The following is a 25,303-nucleotide window of genomic DNA, read 5'->3' as shown; positions in this document are numbered from 1 at the left end:
GGCACCAGGTCTTTGAACAAAGACCTAGAGAGGAAGGAGAAGTGATGAGGAGTGGGGGAGGTCAGAACCACAGTCGCAAGCTGGGGAAATGTGTTTATGTTAGAGTCTCTTTAGCTCTGTTGAGCACTTCCATCAAATAATGGAATTATACAACCTCCCCCCCACCATAACCTTCCCCGCCCCCGAAAAAGGTACCAGGTGGAGGGAAGCAAAGAAAAGGGAGCAGGCAAGATATGTTCAGAATGTTGATCAAATAAAACCTAAGTGATAGGTCTTTGGCTACACCTAATGTAGGTTTTGTTTTCTTTTAATTTTGCTATTTAAAAAAAAAAAAATGTGGTGTAACTCCTTCAATCTTTTTGCAATTCTGCATGGTTGAACATTTGAAATGAGTTTGTGTATCACCCCCAGGCGCTGATTCAGACCTGATTGGGGCAAAGCAGACTGCATGTGCTTATTTTTATCCACGTCATTTGGGACGTTATGTCGCCAAAGGAACCAAAAATGTGCGGCTCTGTTGCCAAATTATCACCTATCCTTTGATCAGACATCAACAAGTTGTGCGACCTTAGCGTAATAGCAATGTCAGGTCAACTTGAGAAAGTGAAGAGACAGCCCCAAACACAAATAAAAAGAAACAACCAACAATCCTTATAATTATCATCATCTGCTGCTTTTCCCTCTTTTGGCAAAGAAACACTCCATCCATTTGCAGAAATCGCCCGCGGAAACGTTACATCAAAACTAATCACAACGATTAAAATCAGCTTTTCTGTGCAAGAGGAGGGTAAAAAGCAAGTTGGAGGCTGGAATAAGATTGTTTTTCCACCCAAAAAAAAAACTGGAAAAAAATTTCTTATATGTATATTTATCTATACGTATACGTAGAGCTTTATTTTTGAAGGAGATCAATTGTCTGCCCTGTGATCAGTTAATTTGATTTAAGTTTTATTTTGGAGATTGATTTAGACTGGAGGTAGAGGCATGAGCTAATTGTATCCTGATCCTTGCCTTGAGGGGTTTCAAAGCCCTGGAGCAACTCTTCTCTGTATTTTGTTCTGTCTACCTTAGCCAAGCTATTGCATTTCTCTCTGGTGTGGCGAGCCGAGCAGATCGCTGGGAGAGAAATCGGAAAAGGGGGGAGAGGAAAAGGAAAAGGGGACTTGGAGAGAGACTTTGTGCTTCAATGTTTCAGGTAAGATCTGACGGTTTGGGTTTGTTATTATTTGCTAAGGAGGGTATGGCTGGGACTTTGGGCGCAACTCGCTTTTACGCATGTGCCAGGCATGGGGCGAGAGCGCGGCACACTCGCACACACACAGCCCGCCGCGGCGGCTCGCGATCCGCTCTGGATCCGCTCGGGCCGGCGGCGGGGCTGCTGCTGCGGGTTCTCGGCTTTCTTCCTCGAGCAGGAGCGGGCGCGAGCGGGGCGGAGCGGGCGCGGCCGGCGGGGCCGGGGCCGGGGCGGCGGGAGCCCGCGCGCCCGGGCCCGGTTCCGGATCTGGGCGCGGAGACGCCGCGGCTCTCGGAGCCCGTGCCAGCGCCGCCCGCCCGCCGCTCGCGCGCCAGCCTCCCCGGCGGCCGCTTCGCCGCGGCTCTCCCCCGCCCTCCCCTCACCCCTCCCTCCCTGCCGAGCCGCGCGCGTTCCTTTCTTCCCGGCGCAGAGCTCCGCGCCCGCACAGCAGCCCCGCCGAGAGCCTCCCGGCGCCGCGGGCCCGACCCGCCGCCGCCACCGCCGCCGGCCGAGCGCAGCGCCCTGCGGGGTGCGCGGGGGCGGCGGCGCCCGGGGCTCCGGTCCTGCCTCCTGCCGGGGGTGGGGGCCCGCCGCCCCCTCCTCGCCCGCAGCCTCGGCGGCGCCCCCGGATGCCCCGTGAAAGACGCCATTGTGGCTGCGGAGCCGATCGGGCCCCGAGGCGGTTTGTCCTTCCCCTTTTGCCCGGGCCGGAGCGCGCCGCTCCCCTTTGTGAGCCGCGGCCGGTGCCCAGCGCAGTCCGCCGTCCGTCTCCGGCCGGGCTGATCCGGATTCGCCGCCTCCGCCCACCCGGGCGCCTTTAAAGCCCCCTCCCACCGCCCCCTCCTTTTTCCAGCCCCCCACCCCCACCCCCGGGTGCAAACGTTTCATTTATTTTTAAAAAGCTCTCATTCCTCTTCCTCCCCACCTCCTCCCAAATAAAGGGCACGGCACATGCTCCGGATTAGAAGTCTCCTTGGGAGGCGGGGACGGGGGAGGGGGCGCTCGGGTGGGGGAAGGATGTGAGCGCTGCAGGTAATGGCTGTGGTTTTGCTGCGCTCGCCTCTGCTCCGCGGTGCCTGCAGCGCCCAGTCCGAGTCCGGAGCCCGCATCCTTCCCTCCCCTTCTGGCGGCCAAGGTTCCCTTAAAGGGACAGAGTTTCCTGGCCGCCTCCGGTCTCCGCCGCTCGAACCAGCGCTTGGGGCACAGAGGTGGGCGGGAGGGATGGCTCCTTTCTGACCTCTTTCCGTCCCGCACCCCCCACCCCCGCCGCCCCTCTTTATGGAAATGTGAAGTGTGCTTCCTCTCCCGCCCCCCAGAGGGACCTGGCTGGAAAATAAAAGAGTCCGAGCCTCATGGAAAAAACGCGGGGGGGGGGGGGAGGAGCGGGGTGCGTTCTGGTGAATTGGCGTTAAAAGTGAGGTCGAGCCCCCAAAACATCCGGGAAGAGGCCACCAGACGTGCGATGCCGGAATCCCTTACCTGGACGCGTGCTCCACCCAGCCGCCCGAGTACCGAAACTTCCTAGCTAGAGCGGGTCGGCAGTGTCTGCCTTTGTGCTTTCGAACACTTGCACTGTCGGGGAAATGATTTTCTGGGATCAGAACGTTTTCACCGTGGCCGCGCTTCGGGGGCTAGCTGGGCGGGCGCCAACTAAGTTAGCCAAGTTGCAAATGGGGCCGTCGGCTTTGTGCGTGGCGAACAGCACACAGGAACTGTCCGGTGTCCGCCTGGCACGGGCTTCCTCGCTAAGAGGGGCACCGCGGTAGGCAGCAGTAATTTGGTGTAAATGCTGCATTACCTTTTAGATCATAGAGAACTGGCGGCTGCTTTCAAGCAAATCCTTGACACGTGTGTGTGTGTGTGTGTGTGTGTGTGTGTGTGTGTGTCTCCTTGCTGGAACTGGGAGAGACATAACAGTTTAACATACTCATTCTTTAAGAAACGTTTGCCTTCTGTTTTCAATCAACTAAGCTGGCAGCTAGAGATACAAGTTTATTTGAGAATACCCTCTGGGTACCAAGCATGCTTGGATTGTTTTAGCAAATTAAAAATGAGCAAAATGCTTTTACCTTCTCAGCAGTAGACTCCTTAAGAGACCTCCTGTTTTGTGTGTATGTGTGTTTTTTAGAGAAACATCTTCTGTGTTTATCTCAAATGTGTTTTTAATGTGGAAAAGGAGAAAATAAGGGATTTTTAAAAGGCTGAGGCTGATGCCCTAGCCTGATTCATTAAATCCGATTTTGCATCAAGGAATTTTACCTGCATATGTGGGAAATCTGTGGCAACTAATAGCTAACCTACTTGGTGAATGTGAAATAGTAGTGGATCAATTTGTCTCCTGGATAATGGGCAATGTGTCGATGTATCCCTGGTGTTTATTTTTGTGTGGCATTTGGCTTACCATGAGGGGCTGGTGTGCAGGAGACCGCACACTGGCGGCCACGATTTGGCTCAGGAGTCCTGCTGCTGCTTGACTGCAAAGAGTTGTTAGCGACTGTTCTGATGACAGTAGGTTTCATGTTTACTGATGAGGCTGCAAAGGTGACCACTGAATTTTAAAACTTTGCATCACGGAGAAAACTTCATTGGTTTAGGCACTATGTTGATAAAAAAAAAAAGAAAGTCGCTAGGCAAACATAGCATACATTTGCTGGGAAGAAATGTTGAAATGAATTAAGCGTGAATGCGAGTTGGCAAAAACTCTCCCACCACAGTGTTCAAAATGACTGCAGTGATTTTGCTGTATTAATTATGCCTGAAGCACAATATAAAGTTCTCCAACACACACTAGAGGTCTCTCTTCTAGCTGTAAGATGTTCTTGTTTGTAATTCTTTGCCAGGGCTTGCATAGTAGGGGTGCTTGGTGATAGCTCTGTTCATCCTTATTTAAGTAATAGTGATTTACTGACCACCCACATTACTCTGATGTGAGGTATTTATTTCAGAGAATATTCAGTAATTATGGTACGACTTATACTACCTAAGTACTAGGAAAGTAAATGCATTAGGACTTCTACTAGATGATGATGAAAATGTATTATTCCATTTGTTGAATAGCATTGTGGACCTTTCGGCATACAATTATTTATCCAAAGCAATTTGTTCTTAAATGTAAAAGTAATTAGCGAAAGATGTATTGTATCCAAGAACTTTCTGAAAATTAAACTTCCATGTAGCTCTAGGTTTAGCAATAAGTTACTTGCACAAATGCTTTCTTGTCTCCACATTTCAAAATCAGAATGATTGTTTCCTCATTCTGAAATGTGATGTTTTCTGCTAAGATCTTTTCCATTTACATCACATTTGAGACATCAGAGAATATTTATTTGTGAACCATCAACTCATCAGGCCTTTTATTTAGTTGGATCTTAAACTGTATTTCTGAACCTTCTTTGGGATTGCAGTTTACAGTCTCCCAAGCGAGGAGAGCTCTTAGTCTCTCCGTCTTTAGGATGAACCATCTTGGGAATGAAAATGAAAATTTCAGATGCAAGCACGTTTGCTTATTTTAATAGCTTACTGATGCAGAAGTGAGAATTCAATTTTCTTAGGCACTCTGGCTTTTCATTCATAAGAATGTACTAGATGTAAATCATGTTAAGCGTGTTGATGAGTTTGATTTGAGATAACTGTGCAGAAAGCAACACTGAGAGATTATCCTTTAAGAATAACAAGTATTCATTCAGTTCATTCATTGATTTCAACAGCTATTGTTTTGTGCCTGCTGTATACGCAACCCTGTGCTGGATGCCCAGAGACACGATGGCGAGAAAAAGGCATTCAGAGTCCCCATTTCCCCGAGCTTATGATTCACATAGAGAGACAGATGTTAATCAAACAGTTGAACAACAATTAGAGCTTTGAAGGAAAAGGGACATAATCAGGTCTGTGTCTTAAAAGGATAATTCTGATGTCACTGTGGGCAGTGAATTGTGGCACCAGGAGTGGGCAAGGCATAGTCTTTGGGAGGCTCTAACCATCATCCAGGCAAGAGAAGACGGAGCCAAGGTTCAGGCAGTGGCAGGGGAAACAGACGGATGGAAGGATTCAAGGTGTTTGTGGAAGATAAAACTTGACAGAATGTAGTAGAAGGATTGGTTTAGCGGTGCACAAAGAGCGAGATGGCAAGCGGATGCCTCGGTTTCTGACATGGTAACTGGAAAGACGCTGGGATTGTGAAGACTGGGTAGGTTGTGTACCTTTCATGTCACTTGCGGTAGCCAGGATGAGGAGCGGTGGTGCAAAGGGGAGCCTCATTCACATCCCATGTATCTGATTTCATGAGGGAAACCTGTGTCACTCCTGACTCCGCCTGTTGGGACAGCCGCGTACGAAGCCTCTGTTGCGGCGGGCACGGATCTCCCTGCTCTGAACCTCATTATCCAGGGTGCCTTTTCATTTCTCAAGGTGATGTCCCCTTGATCCGACGCCAGCTAAGTTGGAATTCATCATTGGAATAGGCTTATGTTTCACCTTCTGCAAGAAAATCAAGTCTGTGCCTTATAGTGCAAAGAATTAGGTTAAAAATGTCATAAGCATGTATTAAATGATTAGAAAACTCCTTTGAGCATTGCTTTGTAAAAGTCCATTTACATACAAAGAAGTGCCAGAAGGATCACAAATCGTTCACTGACAACCTTGAAGGACCTTAACACAGTGACGCATGTTGGGTCTGATTTTGAGTTGACTCTGCTCTGCTTTCTCCCCCTTAGATTTCAGGGCACGTGCCCCCATCCCACGTCCCTAACTTTTGGTCCTGATCCTTGGCTAGCGTTGACCCAATACAACACTTTCATAGTGAAAGGGGACACGATCTGTGGTATTTCTAATACCTTGTCCATTCTTTCCATTCGTTTTTATTTCTCTAAAGCTCCTGGCCTCACATCACACTTCCCAAGCATGTACAACAATCAGGAGGTAACGTTTCGCCCAGTATGGAATTCACCACCAAAATAATGAATAGTTAAGCTGATGAATAGTTAAGTTTAAAGTAATCTTATAATTAGATATTCCGTTTCTCTTTCAACATCAAAACTTACAAGAAAGCAAATTTCAGCAAAAGAAACCTGCCATGAATGCTTAGAATAGCTTTCTTTTCTCCTTTCTGGTGGTTTTCCTTCTGGGACATCCTAGGCTGGAGCTCCTACCTAGAAATTCAGCTTTCATTTACTTCCAGGAAACAATCTGAAAATCACTCTCAGCATAGGAGTTTGATACACAAATGCAGTTGCATGGGATGCTCTTTGCAGAAGGGATTGGGGAGTTCTCATGTGGTTGGTCCTGAGGGCAGGCTCTGCTTGGAAAGACATCTTCATTTCAACCCAAACACCTGGAGATGCATCTCTTCTATAAATATGGGAATGATAATAACTCTCCAACCTGCTTTATAGGATTGTGGAGAGACAAAATATGAGTATGTACAGCAAATGGATGTGGAAATAAGTAGCATCAGGCAAGCCTAAAGGGCACATTTTTCTGAAGGATCTGTCCAAATTCTGGCCCCTTGCTGCAAGGAGCAGAGGGCAGTCTGGACTGCTTCACTAAACCTCCAGAACAACACCGTGAGGCAACCCCACCTTCCAGGGGAAAGAACTAAGGGACAGAAAGATGATGTGACCTGTCTGAGGTCAAAGGTTAAGTCTAGCGGCGCTGCAGGGATTTTAACCCAGCAGGCTGATTACAAACCCCTACTCACCACGTGTCACTCAACTGTCCCACCTACACGTCTAGCCTTCCATCCAGTAGATGCTGTTCGAGCACTTTTCATAGGCACTGGCACAGAGTGCTTTTCTTTTCCGCCATCAGCTTCCGTCCATCCCCCCCCCTTCTTCTCCCTGCCCCACCTGCCCTGGTATCCCCCACCAGCACCTGCCCCTGCACCCCACTATTACATGTGAGAGAGAACAAATGAGTATTCTTCACGCCCACCACAATGGGGATTCGTTTCCCAACCGGTGAGAACCAACTACAATTCAGAGCTTGCTGCCGACACCAAGCCTGCTCTTCAGAAGAGCTAAGAACTGAAGAGAATGTTAACTGGATAGATTTCAAATGCTTGCTAGAGGAAGGGATAGCCCTCCCGATCAATCTTTCCAAAGCTTCTGCTGCTACATTACTGAGTGTTGTGTAGCACTTTAACTTTGCTGGAAATCTGTAGCTAATGGAACAGAAAATGTGTGTGAAATGCAAGACCCAGACTCTCTACATGGGGGGGAAAAATCTATATTGTTTTCATGTTGTCAGTCCTTCTCTCCACCCACTCACTCCCACTCCCCACAACCAAATCTTACTCCTGCTCTTTGTGACCGTATTGTTTCTTAATCTCCCTAAGCTTCAATTTTCTCAACTGTAAATGACACACGAGTAGTCACTAGAAATGGGTTAATAATATAATATATTAGATATTTATAAATGAAATAAGATCATTGTCAATGAGGTAATAAATCCTAGGGTAGTTCTGAGGATGGGATAAGATGTAAAGGAATGCATATATACCTAGTGCATACTAAGCACTCAGAATATATAAATTTAATATCATTAACTAAACAGGGACCACGTTTATTCCACTTTGCTTCCTTAGTTCCGGATATGTGCCTGGCACACAGGCTAAGTGCTCAATAAGTCATTGTTGGGTACATGAACAGGGAATTTCAGAGTACACAAGAATAAAGCCAGATGGTGATTTCACTTCCCTGTAAGTACTTTTTGCCATTGACACAAGGGTCCAAGTTCTGTCAGGCTCCCTTGCTGTGGATAGTTATGGGCTGATTCTACCAATTAAATCAGCCATTTAGGGAGAGAATAAATTTGATCTGGGGAACTAGGCATTGCTTCAAAGATGTCATCGGTTTACCTTTCGATTATTCACATGATAATCCTGTGCACAGCTGTCATGAGATTTCCAAAATCTGCAGATATTTAGAACTGGCGCTATGAATTGATGAAACCACTAGGTTCTAAACCGATAATGGGAATCTGTGACTTTGCTCATTACATAGCAGAGAAACATCGGAACAGGTCTGATACCCATTCCATCCAGCAGATGGCAGTGGTACACACTCACAAGCAAATTCTTGGACTAGCCTCCGGTCTTTCTCTTCACTTTCTCACCATTGCCCCACCCTCGGTGGCAAAGAAAGTCTGAGCCAACTTGAAAAACCTCCCTTGGCTCTTTCGCAGGAACAACTGAGGCTCCGTGGGGGTGCGTGGAAGAATCCACGCCTTGGAGTCACCCATTTCCCCCTGTGCCTTTGTCCCGGGAGGGGAGAAAGGCAGGCAGGGTGATCTGTTCGAAGCCACTCTTTGCCAGTTTCCCGGGGATCAGGAAAAGGTCTGTGCGCCTGTGCATTTAAGCAAAGCGGTACAAGAAAGTGCTGGCAACCTCTGGCATGTAGGATGCTAGCACATGCTGGGGGTCGAGAGCATCTGGGTTGCTGATTAGTAATCAGGAATACTAATGAAGATGACAAGCCATCTGAAGCAGGCATTGCCACCTGGGAGTGGAACCGTCACATGCAACTGGAGACCCACATCTACCTCTCTTACGGGGGTGGGGGGTGGTCGCTTGGAACTGTGAACCCACTGTTAGCTGTTGGCTTCATTATCTGTGCAAATGGGGGTACTGACAACCACCTCTGAGGACTGTTGCAAGAACTAAGTAACACCAGGACACCGCCTTCTCTGCGCCAGGCTGTTTTCCAAAGACTTCGTAATATAGTGTCAGATCAGATCTTCATTCATCACCCAAGTGGGTGGCACTTTGGTACTTTCCAATGAGGAAATCAAGGCCCAGAGTGATTAAGTAACTTGTCCAGGGTCACATACAGGTGAGAAAGTCAGGATTTGAATCATGCTTCCGACTGCCACCACTAGCTGGTAACTATGAAGCACTTTTCTTGTGCTGGAAACTTCGTTCAGGTATGTTAGTCTTCTAACCTTCTCAGCCACCTGTAAGGTGGGTGTCATTGATTCCCCCATCTTAGCAAGTGAAGAAAAAAATACTCTGTGTCCTGCTCTGTAAGAAGCACAGGAAAACAAATGAGGAGACTGTAAAGTACTATAGTGCTAGATGGTGGGCCCCGCAGTAACGGCTAAAGGGATTTGGAGCTTATCTCTCAACCAACAGTGAAAACACACCGGGGTTTTGTTCAGTGGTTTGAGAGAAGGTACCTGGGAAAAAAAAGAAAAAACAAAAAAAGTTCAATGTCTTATTTTACCCTTCAAAATTTCCATCAGGGTTCTTAGATATTTATAACTCAGAACCATTTTGAGAAATGGTGAGTGGCCCACGAAGATGAGGGTTGGTCCCATTTCTGTTTAGCACTGCTTTCCTCTCCAGAGTCATCGCTCCTTATTTTTTGGGGGGACGTAGGAAGAGCCAGGGGCTTTGCCAGATGGCCATCACCCTCCTCTGCACGTGAGGGCCAGGCTTCTAGCTCAGCGCCCGTTGCCTGTGAGTTCCAAGAAGTCACAACAGTGAAAGAAATTCACCAGCTGTGTGAACTAACTCAGCCTCTTGCTGATCAGAAATGCCATTCCAACTCTGGGAACAAAAGGCAGGTTTTAGAACCTGCAGTCTAATGACTTTGGACCCGACTTCTCAGCAGTATGCCCAAATGAAGTTTGGGAGAACAGACGGCTCTAAACGAGGGCCAAAATTTCAGAAGGAAGCCTTACTCAGTGTGGACAATACTACAGTTCAAAGGTCTAAAGTTATCAAGAAATGGGTCATTCTGAGGTTGCACAAATTAAACCAGCTAAGAGCTGTAGGGGGTTTTCTGTAGGAAACACAGATCCTAATTTAGACCGACCGACCTCTAGTGTAGCTCATCCCCACTTAGTAGAAGGCTCATGGGAGCCCACAACCAGTGGAGTCACAGGGACCCTGCCGGTCATGTATATTGCCAGGGCAGTGAACCATGGCTGAGTAAGTTGAAGACAGAACAGAAGTTCTGCAAACTTCTACCTTAAAGAATCAGAGACATTTCTGGGGCGCCTGGGTGGCTCAGTGGGTTAAGCCGCTGCCTTCGGCTCAGGTCATGATCTCAGGGTCCTGGGATCGAGCCCCGCATCGGGCTCTCTGCTCAGCAGGGAGCCTGCTTCCTCCTCTCTCTCTCTCTCTGCCTGCCTCTCTGCCTACTTGTGATCTCTCTCTGTCAAATAAATAAATAAAATCTTTAAAAAAAAAAAAAAAGAATCAGAGACATTTCTTACCATTTTTTCTTCCGATTAAGCCTTTGTGCTCATGCAGATTTTTGAACAATGTTATTCTTTCATTTCTGATATCTCTTTATGTCTAAATGCATTAGAAACTAAGACTATTTCCAGCTAAGGTGCTTTAAAAAGCTCAATCATTTAGTTCTGTGTAATTGTTCAAGGGGTCTTCTTTGTTTCTTTTTCCCTCTCACGGAAAATTCCGAGTCAAATACATTTTAAAATGTAGACTCAGATTCAAATTTTACTTTGAAAACATGCACACAGATTGCTTTGAGTCACACTTTTTTTTTCATTGTATCATTGAAGCATTCATATATCCTGAGTTATTTTTGACAGCTCTTTTGCAAATTACGAATGTATGGTAAACACCTTCCCAAATTGTTCTGATAAGGAATAGAACAGATACACTTTTTAACACTTGAAAATTATACCTTCTGATAAATTTGTGTTAACCCCATAACTGTTTATTATAGTAGATAAAGTGCTCCTAAGCTGACTGATTTATAAAGTTCTTTGTGAATAACTGCTTTTATTTTATTATTATTATTATTTTAATGTATTTATTTGTCAGAGAGGGCACACAAACAGGCAGAAGCAGAGAGAGAAGCAGGCTCCCTGCTGAGCAGGGACCCCCCCCCACACCCCCCAACCCCGATGCAGAACTCAATCCCAGGACACCAGGATCATGACCTGAGCCTAAGACAGCAGCTTAACCAACTGAGCCACCCAGGCATCCCGAATAACTACTTTTAAAATTGAGTTTAGATAACTAGACATATAATACAGACTCTTATGGTCAGTTTTATGTGACTTAAGGAGTGATGGTATAGCTTCCATGATCTACCTTCTCTTCTTTCCATTGCTCTCTGCCTTTTGGCCTCATAATTACTTTCTGTTTCAATGTCTGCCGTCATACAGTATGACCTCAGCATTAACATGAATGACTCAACTGACTCCTTAATGAATAGTCCCTCCCAGATTTGAGCGTGCATCGGTCTTCTCTAAAGCACTGACTAGTTTGGTGGTTCGTATGTAGCAGCATGGCCTGGAGAGCTCGTTCAGAGGCCTGCCTCCACCCAACTTTCTGATCAGACTGGTCTGGGATGGGAACTAAGGGTTCGCCTTTCTAACAGGTCCCCAGGGGTTGCTGATGCTGCTGTCCCAGGGACCCTCCTTTGAGATGCTCTGCTCTCAGGAAGAGTAGGCCCTCGGGATGTTCCTGAAGAGAAATAAGAAGGATTCATCAGTCAAGCAGATTTGGGAAACACTGTACCTTTCTTTGACACATGCTGGGCATTTTCATCACAAGGCACCTTTCCAACTCAGCAAACCCTGGCTTTCCTACTCGGTCCTACCAAACCTGCTTTTCGAGCCTTCCCTGGTTCTTCTCTGCTTACTGCTCTGAGCCTCCCTCCCTCCCGCCCTGCCTGCTTGTCATCTCTTCTCTTCAGCCTGGGCTCCGTGGAACACCATTTCTACAGCGCACTCACTAGCCCTCTCAATGTCTTTTTTGTGCAGCCCCTCTGCTACTCCCACCTTGCCAGGGCAAGCCCCTCTTTCCACACTTCTGATCCTGGGACCTGAGGGACACAGGAGAAAGGTCACAGAATTCTTCTCACTGGTGCCATTGCATAGTCATTTCATCTTTGCAGCCTGTGGAGACTTCCTTGGTTTTTACTGTGCCAGGCACTACCCTAAGCCTTAGACACAGCAACAAGCAAGGCAAAAAAAAAAAAACAACAACAACAAAACCCAGGGTCTCCTGGAGTTTATACCCTAGAGTGGGGGGATGAGAACTTCATCAGACACAGTTAAGTGCTGTGCAAAAAAATTAAAACAGTGTAGGCAGATGAGACCTCCAGAAGGAGATGACATTGACCCTGATGTCTGCATAGCAATCATGGTAGCCCACCTTGTCGGGAACCCTGATACTGCATGACAGCCCCTGGTTTATTTCTTATCTCATCCCTCCCCCCCCCCCCCCGCACCCTCCCCCCGCCGACTGGAGGCTTTTCTGGATCTTTCTTACTGTTCTCAAATTCCAAACCCATTCCCACTTATCAGATAAACTGGCCTCATGATTTATTGAAAAGTCGTCCGCTCTCTCCACTTCCCGGACACCAAAATTCCCATCCACGGCTCCACGAGTCCTCTCTGCCTTTCTTGCTCTCACTGGCCCCTTCCCCTTAGTCTTGCCAAACACTCCATCTGTGTTTGTCCCCCCTCCACCCCGAATTCATGGGTTGAGCCCTAACTAACCCCCCCGTGTGACTGAATTTGGAGTAGGGCCTTTATGGAAGTAACTAAGGGTAAATGAGGTCATAAAGATAAGGCCCTGATCCAGAAGATCCAACAAGATTCGTTTTCTCGGAAGAAGAGACACCAGAGAGCTTGCTGTCGTAAAGCCATCCATGAGCCAGGAAGAGAGCTCTACCCCAGAAGCCAAAGCTATGAGAAATAAGTTTAGCTCTTTTTCAAAACCACCCCATCTATGGTATTTTCTTAGGGCAGCCCAAGCCGACTAAGACACGAACCAGAAAACCCCTCCGCCTCGTGCCCGCTGGCTTTCGTCGCCAGCACAGTCGGCTGTCCCGCTCCCCCCTGCCGCCCCCCTCCTTCATGGGTCATCCTCCTCGAGTCACCTGTTATTTCAGAGTGTGTTCTAGTGCCTTTTCGAAATGGAACAGCACTGCAAGACCTAGGATGCTCTAAAAGCCTTTATTTTTAACTTCTCTTGGGATCGGGACCCGTGCAGTCGCCCATAGTTTCATGCCATTTCACTGACCTTAAACGCCGAATTCAGTATCTGCTCATCCCCACATCCAGTCACGTCATTCGGTGAAGTCACCCCCCCTCCTTTTTTTTTTTTTTTAAAGATTTTATTTATTTATCTGACAGACAGAGATCACAAGTAGAGGCAGGCAGAGAGAGAGAAGGACGCAGACTCGGAGCAGAGAGCCCGATGTGGGACTCGATCCCAGGACCCTGGGATCATGACCTGAGCCGAAGGCAGAGGCTTTAACCCACTGAGCCACCCAGGCGCCCCCCTCTCCTTTTTTTTTTATTTTCTTCAACTGGATGTTTTTTCAAACAATTTAGAGAAATAGGGAGATGTTCTGTTTTGTATTCCTCTACATCCACACCATTGGTTTCTACCTCTTCCCACTTAGAATGCTGATCACCCTAAGCAGGAGTGGAAGTTTGAAAGGCAAGACTGGGAAAATCGATTCTTTTTAAGAAAACTTTCCTGCCTGGACTTTGTCTTCTCTAATTTAATTAGAATCCCATCAAGCATTGCTTATTTAGTAGCGTTGTGCCTCAGACCCATCCATACTCCACAGGCACAGCATCTCCAGGGGAAGGTCAAGTGTCACTGCTTCCCCAGATCGACTATAGCATCCAAACCCTAATCTGGCTCGGCCGAAGGAGGGGTGATAAGGGCTGGAGATGAGAGAAAATCAGGTCAACACCCTTCACTGCTGCCATGGATTTCCTCCAAAGCTTCTGTGCCGATCATAGAAAACTTCTGGGTCTACCCCATCCCACCTGCACAGGGGAAGCCAAAAATTCCTAGCCAGCACCTCAGTGATCTAAGAACAACTCCAAAATTCCACAGCACGTGGAAGAGAGGCAGGCAGAGAAGGGAGAGCTGAATGAAGCTGTGTCTACAAGGCACTTTGCACAGGGCCTGCCATGGAGTAAGTGCTCCAAAAATGATTATCCTCAACGCCATTGTCATCGTAATCACTGCCATCGGTCATCACACACACATACACACACATGCATATACACTAGTATATGAGTGAGGATTCTTTCTGGTTCTACATGGAACCCACAAGGATTGGAAGAACTCAAGATGAAGTTGTGCAGCTCTTGGTGGAGATCTGACACCTGCCGTCAGAGCTGCCTAGAGGGCTGGGAGAGTCACCGAATTCATGCTGCAAAAAGGGCTTGGAGCAGACTTTACCTGTTGGACTTACAGTTAAGTGTCGAGGCAAGCATGGGACTCCAGAAGGAATGCACCGCAGGTTCTAGGATGAGAACCATAAACTGAGAGTGAGAGACATCTGCTTTAGAGACCAGTGGGGAAGCGAGAAAAGACGAGGGAACAGAAGATGCATCTCAGAGCTCTGGGCTGCCTGTCAAGCATTCGAGGAGCAAAATGCAAAGCCAGTAGGGAAGAAGATGCCATGGGAAGAATTCATAAAGCTGAGACTGAGCTGAAAAGGGCGAGGAGATCCTGGTGTAAGGGAAGTATATTTTTAAAAATCCAAACCATACAAGTAAAATAATAAGAGTCTATGTTATGGGTTATAAGCAACCAACATATCAGACACTGTGGGGCTCCAAGGTGGGCCAACCCCTGCCCCACAAGCTTGGACTCTTGGGAGAAAACAAGATAAGCGACTGGGGGTGGGGGGGGTGGGCAGGGGGTAGTAGACAGAGGGCTGGAAGCCCAGTAGTGAGCAGGTGGGAAAGCTTGCTGGAGGAGGTGGGGGTGCAAATCAGTCTCAGAGACCCAGAAGTACAGCACGCCGGGTTAGGACAATGAAGGGGACCAGGGAAGCGGGGTGGACATGCAAAAATGAATTTGAAAAGTTCGAAAATGAGAGATTAGTCCGTGGAAACAGGGGTTTGGGGAGGAGAGCATCGCGTCTGCTGGCCTCCTCCTCCTGAACGCACCCCTTCCGGCTCTCTGACCTCTGCGTGTTGGCCACTCTCACATCCCGCCCTCTGACTCCGCCATCCTGTCCGACGTGTCCCTGAGATTCCTCTGCTGTTTCCTCTTTTAAATATTCCATCCGTTCTTCCCAGGGAAGCTCATGTTCCTAAACTTCAGTATGAGCAACGCAGCCAACACCACTGCTGTCCACCTGTGCGTGTCTGTCTGTCTGCCCTAGTGAACGTGTGCAGCTCTCAGACAGCACCCTCTCATGAGGTCCCGGAGGAACTCGTCCCTTCCCGGTCCTCCTGACCTTCCTCCCTCCTGTGACAGCTTAGCCACCTACTCAGGTACGCAGTAAAGAATCCTCAGGATTTCCCTCATCTCTTCTTCTTTTTTTTTTTTTTTTTAAAGATTTTATTTATTTATTTGAGAGACATATCACAAGTAGGCAGAGAGGCAGGCAGAGAGAGAGAGGGGAAAGCAGGTTCCTTGCTCAGCAGAGAGCCCGATGCGGGGCTCGATCCCAGGACCCTGGGGACCTGAGCCGAAGGCAGAGGCTTTAACCCACTGAGCCACCCAGGCACCCCCCTCATCGCTTCTTTTGCCTCAACTATCTCCTTGACACACACTCACATGCATGCACACACTCATGGACACATGTTCTCAGGTGCACACCACTGAGTCGTCTTCTGTTCTTTCCACCTCGTGCAGGCCTCCAGACTCATCACCTCCTTCCCACCCCTGCACTCGCCGCTGACCCTCGTGCATCTCCTTCCTGTGGGCACCCCCCTTGTCTTCCCCAGTACGCTTTCTGAACGACTCCCCACCCATACAGCTCCTTCATACACCCACCAAAATTCTTTTGAAAGATTTTATTTATTTATGTCAGAGAGAGCGAGAGAGCGAGCATAAGCAGCGGGAGTAGAAGGCAGGAGGAGAAGCAGGCTCTCCCGGGTGAGCAAAGAGCCCAACGTGGGCTCATGACCTGAGCTGAAGGCAGATGCTTAACCGACCGAGTGACCTGGATGTCCCTCAAAATTCTTTTTAAAACCCCAGTTCAGAAAACTCCATTTTAAACAAAAACTTTACATCTCTCTAAGTATATGTGCATCTGTGTTCACCGTGTGATCGCCAAGCAGCCATGTGGCCTAAGGGTGCCGAGCCCGTTATCTTGTCCAAAGCCTAACTCTGCCACTTCCCACTTGCTGGACCCAGAGAAGCTTCGTATCACTTCCTCATCTGTAAATGCAAATAATTGTTTTGTCTACAACACAGGGCCATCATGAGGATTAAATGAGGAGAGCTCTTGTAACAATGCCTTGTACAGGGCACCTGGGTGGCTCAGTGGGTTAAGCCTCTGCCTTCAGCTCAGGTCATGATCTCAGAGTGCTGGGATCGAGCCCTGCATCGGGCTCTCTGCTTGGCAGGTGGTGTGTTCCCTTCCTCTCTCTGCCTGCTGCTCTGCCTCTTGTGATCTCTCTCTCTCTCTCATGCTGTTAAATAAATAAATAAATAACATCTTAAAAAAAGAAGCAATGCGGAGCACCTGGGTGGCTCAGTGGGTTGAAGCCTCTGCCTTCGGCTCAGGTCATGGTCCCAGGGTCCTGGGATCGAGCCCCGTGTCGGGCTCTCTGTTCCCCGGAGAGCCTGATTTCTCCTCTCTCTCTGTCTGCCTCTCTGCCTACTTGTGATCTGTCGAATAAATAAATAAAACCTTTAAAAATAAAAAAAAAGAAACAATGCCTTGTACACAGTAAGCACTCACTATGTGGCACTCACACTGAGAGAGAGGGAAGGAAAGAATAAGAAGTAAATACAATAATGTTATCAATGTTTATCTCCAGGTCACAAGATTTTATTTTCTAATCTTTTTTTTTTTAAGATTTTATTTATTTATTTGACAGAGAGAAAGGAAGAGAGAGAGATCACAAGTAGGCAAAGAGGCAGGCAGAGAGGAAGGGGGAAGCAGTCTCCCCCCTGAGCAGAGAGCCCGATGCAGGGCTCGATCCCAGAACCCTGATACCATGATTGGAGCCGAAGGCAGGGGCTTAACCCATTGAGCCACCCAGGCGCCCGTATTTTCTAATCTTTACTTTTCCATTTTTTCAATATTTTCTGTGTTTTTCCAGTTCTCTATAATAACCATGAAATCCTTTTATGACCATTCAACTGTTCCTTTCTTTAGAAATGACCGGATATTACTCCACCACAACCCAAAGCCTTGTGCTGGCCTAGGGGGCCCAGCACCACCTGCCCCTCCCGCCCTCCCACCCACCACCACACTTGGGCCCCAGACTTCAGCCTCCCCAGACCTCTTTGCCCCCCGCACCGTGCGTCCTGCCATCATCTTCTCTTTTGTGTCCTTTCTTGCCAGGGACTCTCCTCTCCTCTGACTCGAACTCCCCCCAAAGAAACCCCTGCTGTCCCCGGGAGGCACAGTTCAGCTCTCCACTTCCCTGGGGGCGTTCATTTCTCCCCCAAAAGTCTGTGGGCGGGGCGGCGGGCCTGTTGGCGTCGCCAGATATTTGTAGAATCCTCAGATGTCTGAAGACAGGTGCAAGGATGTGGAGGCAGAGGAGGCTGAGAAAAGAGAGGGAGGGAACGGTGAGGCTATTGCACGCAAGGGCTCTAAACGCAAGCCTCGCCAAGGGGAAATTTTTGAAGGTTTTTTTTTTTTTTTTTGAGTAGAAGGACAGCATGATAAAAGTCACATTTTAGGAATAGAAGTTGGCAACAGCATGCAACATGGATAGTGTGGGAGACCAGAAAGTTGGTCAAGAGGAGGTTGGCGGGAGTTAGGCAAGAAGAAATGAGGCTCGTTCCAAAGTGGACTGGCCAGTGAACACGGCCACCATGGCTGCCTCGGCTCTCGGGCCTGGCCCTCCGGCCAAGCACTTCCCCGCCCGGGCCCCCTGACCTGCTCCAGCCTCGCGGCAGGTCCTGTCACACCCACCTGACACGGGACGGAGTCACACAGCTGACGGCCGCATGGTAGAGACACGAGTCAAGCCTCGATGCGTCTGACCCCACAGCGAGGGCGGCTAACGACTGTTCCTTCAATGGCCCACAGTGGAGGGCCTTCCGAACAGAAACGCCAAGGTAGGGGGAAGAAAACGGGAGGGCGTGCTCAGCCCTGGAATATTCTCACAGGTGTGCTTTCAGGAAGTCTTGAAGTTACCGCGCAAACACTCTGGTGAGTGAGAAACACAATGTTTAAAGAGGAGAAGGGAGATGTTCAAGTGTCAAGGAAATTAAGAAGGTCCGGCATAGAGTGAAATCTGAAAGGGAACCTTCTGGATGAGAGAAAGAAGCTTCCACGGCACCGAGCTTTTGAACTTCATTACGTGCAGAGATGGTAGAGGCTGAACATGGAAAATGGGTGCCAAGGCTTCGGGACATATTAATGGAGGCTTCATTTGTAACTGATTTTTATTTTTATTTTTTATTTTATTTTATCTTTTTTAAAAGATTTTATTTATTTGACAGAGAGGGATCACAAGTAGGCGAAGAGAGAGGAGGAAGCAGGCTCCCCGCTGAGCAGAGAGCCCATGCAGGACTCGATCCCAGGACTCTGGGATGATGACCTGAGCCGAAGGCAGAGGCTTAATCTACTGAGCCACCCAGACACCCTGTAACTGATTTTTAAGAACAAACTGCATATAGGTGGGAGAGATCTGTCTAAAGTTTTGAAGTGACACCGGGGAGAGCCAGCCCATGGTCTCAGTCACCCCCAGGAAGCCAGTCTCAGACAGAAAGGATACAAGTACCCACGGCATAATCTGTACCAGACGCTCTCCTGGCATCATCTCCTTCAGTCCTCACGATAGTCATCTGAGGAAGAAATTATCTCTGCTCTTCAGATGAGGAAACCGAGGCACAGAGGGCTTGGGGAACTTCTACAGGGTCACACTCCTCCTATACTAGCAAGGCTGGGATTCCAGCCCACAGAAGTAGACTCCAAAGTCAACGCACTTTCCTTTATAGACACTGTCTCCAAGGTGGACTGACTGCTGAACTCACACAGAGGAGTGTGAGTTCACCACTAACACTGTGGTGTTCTGGAATCTTCTCTGATGACATGAACCAGGTTCATCCGACCGGAGCAACAAGACCATCTCTCCCTGTGGTCTTGTGGAGAGGGCACTAGCCTCTTAGCCACGGCCCAACTTCCCTCGGGTTCTCGTTCTTGAAATCGGCAGTGGGGAGGGTGACCACACTGGGTGGGCTGACCCCATAATAGAAGACTTAACACATTTTGCTTCCCTGCCCACATGCCTGTGCCGCCTCCTCCTCACAGCTAACCTCAGCACCACCCCCAGCAATCTGGATAGTACCCGTGCCATTTGAGAGAACATTCTTAGTTGTTCACAGTCCCTAGTGTTCACATAAAGCCAAAGTTAATGCTCTGGAGTGTTTCCATCATCCTGTGACAAATCTGGACTGGGTATCAGTATCAGTCCAAAGGACATAGCGTCAGGAGGAGGCAGGAGAGAAAGTGCAAAATATGGGGGCACATGCGGATTTACAAGTACCATGCAGGGAAAAAAAAAATTAAAGACCATTTAAGTCATTTGAAAAGCAAGAGCCGTGTTCAGAATGTCAGCAGTGAATGGAGCACAGATGATGGGGGGGAGGGTGCCCTGCAGTCCAAGGTGCCCTTGGAGTTGGCCACATGGCCAAGGGAGCACAGGGGTTAGAGCCCCAGCCTCAGAACACAGCTTACTGGAGTCTGCGTCACTGTCCCACCGTCCAGCAGCTGCGGAATCACGGGCGAGCTGATCGACCTCTGCGAACCTCTGCTTCCTCTTCTTTACAGGGAGGGGGACAATACTTGAAAAAGTGAAGAATGGCCGCCGCAGCCGCTGGCTAGGCTGTGATAGGTCCAGTCCTTGGATGGGAAGGGCCCCAGGCAAAGATCTTCTGTATAGAGATATCTGTACAGAGATATCTGTTCTGAACAGATAAACAGTTTGAGTGGAATCTTTAAAAAAAAAAAAAAAAAAAGTCAGCCTGAGAAACATTGTTGAAAGTGGTTGCCAGGGGCTCGGGAGGGTGGGGGCATTAGAGGAAGGGGAAAACCTCCAGCTGTAAGATGAGTAAGGTCTGGAGACAGAAGATAGAACACACCCTGTATTGTGTCATTGACATTTGCTAAGGGAGCAGAACTCAAAGGTTCTCACCAAACAAAAAGAGATGCGTATGTCAGGCGATGGACATGTAATTAACTAGACGGGGGGGGGGGGGGGTATGCGTTGACAATGTACACATCTATCAAATCATAACGTACACTTTCAATGTCTTACAGTTTTGTCAATGATACCTCAATAGAGCTGAAAAGAATGCTTAAATAAAAACAGGCATTAGACAATAAATAAAACATGAAATATAGAATAAAACCAAACAAAAACCAATCTGAGTCACTGTGGGTCAGCCAGCACCCTTCCAGCACCCCCGTCTCACCCAGCTCTGCCAAAGAGACCCTGTGTCACTAGTTGGGGGGATATGTTGCTTGTCAGGACACCCTCCTGGGACAGGTGCCCAGGCACGGGGCCGCAGATGACCACACGCACCTGAGTCCTCCGGCTCCTCGGGGCTTCAGTGTGACCCCAAGGTCAGGGTAGAGACCCAGAGAGTGCTCTGAAGGGGAGAAACAGGACCCGGAGCCCACACGTGCTCCTGTCCAGGCTCAGGGCGCCCCTGCCTCATTGCAGGGCCAGCACCAGCCAGCATGGGCACTGGGGAGGGGCTTAGAAAATTCCAGACAAGTTGCTCCCGGGTGAGGGGCCCTCAGAGACATAGGGCCTGGATCAGGGGCCCAGTGTCACCCAGGTCTAGATAGCACTGACTGCGGTGTTCATCACTCACAGAATTAGAACAACAATCAGAAAAGGTCAGTCTTTAACTCCGTGGAAACAAATCAGCCACAAGGCCAGTCTGAGTATGTATGACCCAGAACAGAGAGAAGGACATTCGGCAACCATAGATGTAATTAATGTGCCCATCTCCCGACTGATCTGTGTGACTGCTGCTGTTCTATGACGGCAGCTCGATGTACTTTAACCTTTCATCCTCCTGAAGGAAAAAAAGAAAGGAAAGAAGGGAGGGGGGGGAGGGAGAGAGGGAGGAAATGGATTACCAAAGTGTCCAATCATCACAATCCTCCTGTGCCTGGGTGGCAAGCTGAATAAATCCAAGCTTGTGTGACTAGAGGTGTATTCCTGGTGGTCTCCAGTGGGCTGATGCAAGCTGAATAAATCCAAGCTTGTGTGACTAGAGGTGTATTCCTGGTGGTCTCCAGTGGGCATCAGCCCACCTCCCAGGGCTCCTATAAGGATTCAAATGCTCGCACCATTGCTGGGGTGGGCTGCCCTAAGTTATTTCAGAGCACTTCAGCCTTGTAGACCCATTCACCCCGTGTTCTGCTACTGCTGCTTGCTACTCAAACCAAGTGCCGTCTGTGGACCAGTCATATGGGCCTCCCTTGCGAGCCTGCTCCACATGCACACTCTGGTGATCCCCCCTCCCCCAGGTTGACCAAGTGCACATATGGTTTTTAAAACCAGATCCCCACGCGATCCGTGTGCACATGCAAGGTAGAGGAGCACAGCTGTCGCTTAACAGGAACGTGCTAATGCCACCTGTTCAGACATGGGGGATGAAGGCTACTGCGCCTGCCAACTAGCCACCCAAAGATTAGAATGACAGAGGACTTTCCAGCAATGGGCGTAGGCCGGCCACACCCACAGCAGCCTGTCCGAGCCTGGGGGATTCACCTTGCTTATCCCTTCGTGAACCACTCCAGAAGCAAGAGTGGGTACATTTCACCAGCACTGGCTTATCCCTGTCTTCTTCGTTTCTCGCCACAACCCTGCGAAGTGGGGCAGGGAAACCATCGTCCCCACTTTACAGATGAGAAAACAGAGTCTCACGTATACATGGTGCTTGGCTTCGTTTCACACAGTTGCCTAATGATGGAGACGGCTGAGGTGAGGGGGAGGCTGAGAGCAGGGGCACTACTTTTAAAGGGGTGCCCCAAAACTCAGTAAGCAAGATCAATAATGTTTTCATACAATATTTTTTTGAAATCAAAATTAATGTAAAATACTCTATGAAGAACAAAATATCAGATTTTCAAGAAGAGCAGATCCAAGGGGTTTGGGGTTCAGGTGAGGCAAGTGAGATCTAGCCATGCACATGCAGGGTCAGATCCTATCTTTATTGAAATTTTTGATATTTTTGTTCAGGTGTGGGTTGTATGTGTGTGTGTGTTTTGTTTTGCTGCATTCTCTGGCTTTCCGAGTTTCTCAGCACTTCCTTAAGTTTTGAACCCAAGGCAAGTTTCTGACTTACCTCTGCTAATCTATGAGAAGGCATTTAGCAAGTAGGTGTGTGTGGCTCATGGAGTTAGACCACCTGCTTCAAATCCGTGGTTTGCCACTTCCTCGCGGAGTTCATTGGGGCAAGTCGGTTAAGCTTTACGGCTTTAATTTCTTGTCTGTAAAATAGAAAGGGCTTTTAAAGTTCCATTCTGGACAAGTAAAGAAGGACAAATATGCAGTCCAAATACATAGTTGGAAGATCTAGTTTAACACAAGGATCAAATTGAAAATATCAACAAGGGGCACCTGGGTGGCTCAGTGGTTTAAAACCTCTGCCTTCGGCTCAGGTCATGATCCCAGAGTCCTGGGATCCAGTCCCGCATCGGGCTCTCTGCTCATCAGGGAGCCTGCTTCCTCCTCTCTCTCTGCCTGTCTCTCTGCCTACTTGTGATCTCTGTCTGTCAAATAAATAAATAAGATTTTTTTAAAAAGAAAAGAAAATATCAATAAGATGGGCAGCATTTTTTTGGAGAGATCCTCCATAAATTTTAAGTGCACAAATGTAATCATTCCACGTATACTATTGTTTTTTGCTCCCTCTTATCTCTTTTAGGTTGCTGCCCCTTTCCCCATCTTCTCCTTCCACTCTGCTTCCTTTGTAATCCTATTGACATACCTAACATGTATGTTTCCGTGTTTGCCTCCATATCCCTATAATGAATTGCAGACCCAATATACACGTGCATATACATGTATGGACATTTGGATATGGGGGTGGGGTCATCATTTCACAAACATGGGATCACATCATTAATGCTTTTTTGCACCTCGTGTATAAACAATCCATTGACGAAATCCCTCCATAATGTTTGGTATACCTCTGTGCCTTCCTTTTTCATTGGCGGTACGATAGTCCTTGGTATGGACTACAATCGCCTATTCTGTATTCATGAGCACTTATCTGGTTTCCAGGCTTTGCCTCTCTGAACCCTGCTATGAATAGACGTCCTGATACAGATGTCCTAATAGCATAGCTTAGTTTCCCCTGTTCTCAAGTTGGCATAAATGGGAACATACAGATCTGGACTCTATTTCATATCTGGATTATTCTGTCAGCATACTGGTTTTGAAATTAAACCATGTTGGTGGAGCGCACGGGTGGCCCAGTCATTAAGCATTTGCCTTCAGCTCAGGTCATGATCCCAGGGTCCTGGGATCAAGTGCTACATTGGGTTCCCTGCTCCCCTGCTCAGCGGGAAGCCTGCTGGTCCCTCTCCAACTCCCCCTGTTTGTGTTCTCTCTCTCACCCTCTCTCAAATAAATAAATAAAAATCTATAAGTAAGTAAGTAAGTAAATAAATAAATAAATAAACCAAGCATGTCAAACAGTTCCTTTTTTACTTCTGAGTACTATTCCACTGTATGCATATACCGCAGTTTGCCTGTGTAGTCTTCTGAGTATATATGTATATTTTCAATTTTAATAGACAATGTTCAGTTTCTTTCCTTAAATGCTGTAAAATTCACATATCCACCGATGGTGTATGTTTCAGTTGTGTTGATTTTGACTGGCCTGCTGATCATGAGGCAATGTCTTGTTATTACTTAATTTGTATTTCCTTATGGTAAATTCAAGCATCTTTTTGGACACTTGTTGGCATTCTGGATACATGCTTCTACAAATTGCTGTTTGAGCTCTTTGATCATTTTTCTACTGAGTTGCCAATTTAAAAAATCTATTTATATAAATTAATTCCTATATTCTTATATACTTAATTCCTATATTATATAAATACTTACATACTTGGCCCTACCGGTGTCTTTTTTCCCCCAAATCTGTTGTTCATATTTTGATTTTGTTTATATCTTTACCCGTACACATTTTTAATGCGGTCAGAGATATCTTTTCTTTTAGAGTCTCTGCGTTTTCCAATCTTCCTAAGGTTTCCCTGTCCACGGATTTTGTACACAAAGTCTCCTGGATATTGCTGCAATATTTTGTCTGGTTTTGTTGTTGACCATTAAGATCTGACTCTCTGGGGAATGTATTTTTGTATGTGGTGTAAAATAGGCATTTTATTTTATTTTATTTTAGATGGATAGATGGTTATACTGGAATCATTTTTTAAATAATTTATTATTTCCCCACTAAATTGAACTACCACATTTGATATACAATGTATATTAAGTTCTCCTACACAAGATTACTTCTGGATTCTTTCCTTTGCCATTGACCCACTTCTCATTCCCATACTACTATCGTATTTATTTTTTTATTTTATTTATTTATTTATTTATTTGACAGAGAGAAATCACAAGTAGATGGAGAGGTAGGCAGAGAGAGAGAGAGGAAAGCAGGCTCCCTGCTAAGCAGAGAACCCGATGTGGGACTCGATCCCAGCACTCTGAGATCATGACCTGAGCCGAAGGCAGCGGCTCAACCCACTGAGCCACCCAGGCGCCCCGTATCGTATTTATTTTGTAATGGTTTTATAGTATATATACTCTGATGTATGGTAGGACAGTTCCCCTTTTGCTGTTCTTTTTTATTCTTTTCCTAGTTGTTCTTGAGCATTTATTTTCCCTGATGAAGTTTAAAATCATTTTATCCAGTCTCCACCCACCCTTACTAAAAAGACTACAATTCTAATTGTAATGGTATCATATTTGTGTATTTTGGGAGAGAGTTAATAGTGTTGTGATATTCCACATTCCCATCCAAGGATATGGTCTTATCTTTCCATTTGTGCAGACTTTGTTTGGGGACCTGTAAGAAGATTAGTTATATTCATATAAATGTGCCGTTATTATTAACCGTATTCCTTGATATTTTTGCCCCCTACTTTGTAAATAGAATATTTTCCTTTT

At 47.3% G+C, this 25,303-nt stretch overlaps 1 protein-coding gene across 1 annotated transcript in view; it reads left to right on the top strand.

Moving 5' to 3' along the window:
• The first annotated feature begins 1,083 nt into the window (after nucleotides 1–1,083).
• The window catches only part of KCTD1 (potassium channel tetramerization domain containing 1), a 180,979-nt gene continuing 156,759 nt past the window's right edge, over nucleotides 1,084–25,303 (top strand). Inside the window, exon 1 of the mRNA XM_045065475.1 lies at nucleotides 1,084–1,195. Within this exon, the coding sequence (XP_044921410.1) occupies nucleotides 1,187–1,195 (9 nt within the window). The 5' untranslated portion in view covers nucleotides 1,084–1,186. The remainder of the gene's footprint in view (nucleotides 1,196–25,303) is intronic.

Source organism: Mustela putorius, unplaced genomic scaffold (genome assembly GCF_011764305.1).
Source record: "Mustela putorius furo isolate JIRA1106 unplaced genomic scaffold, ASM1176430v1.1 tig00003858_pilon_pilon_pilon, whole genome shotgun sequence".
NCBI lineage: Eukaryota > Metazoa > Chordata > Mammalia > Carnivora > Mustelidae > Mustela > Mustela putorius.
This window is presented reverse-complemented; position numbering and strand designations above follow the sequence as displayed.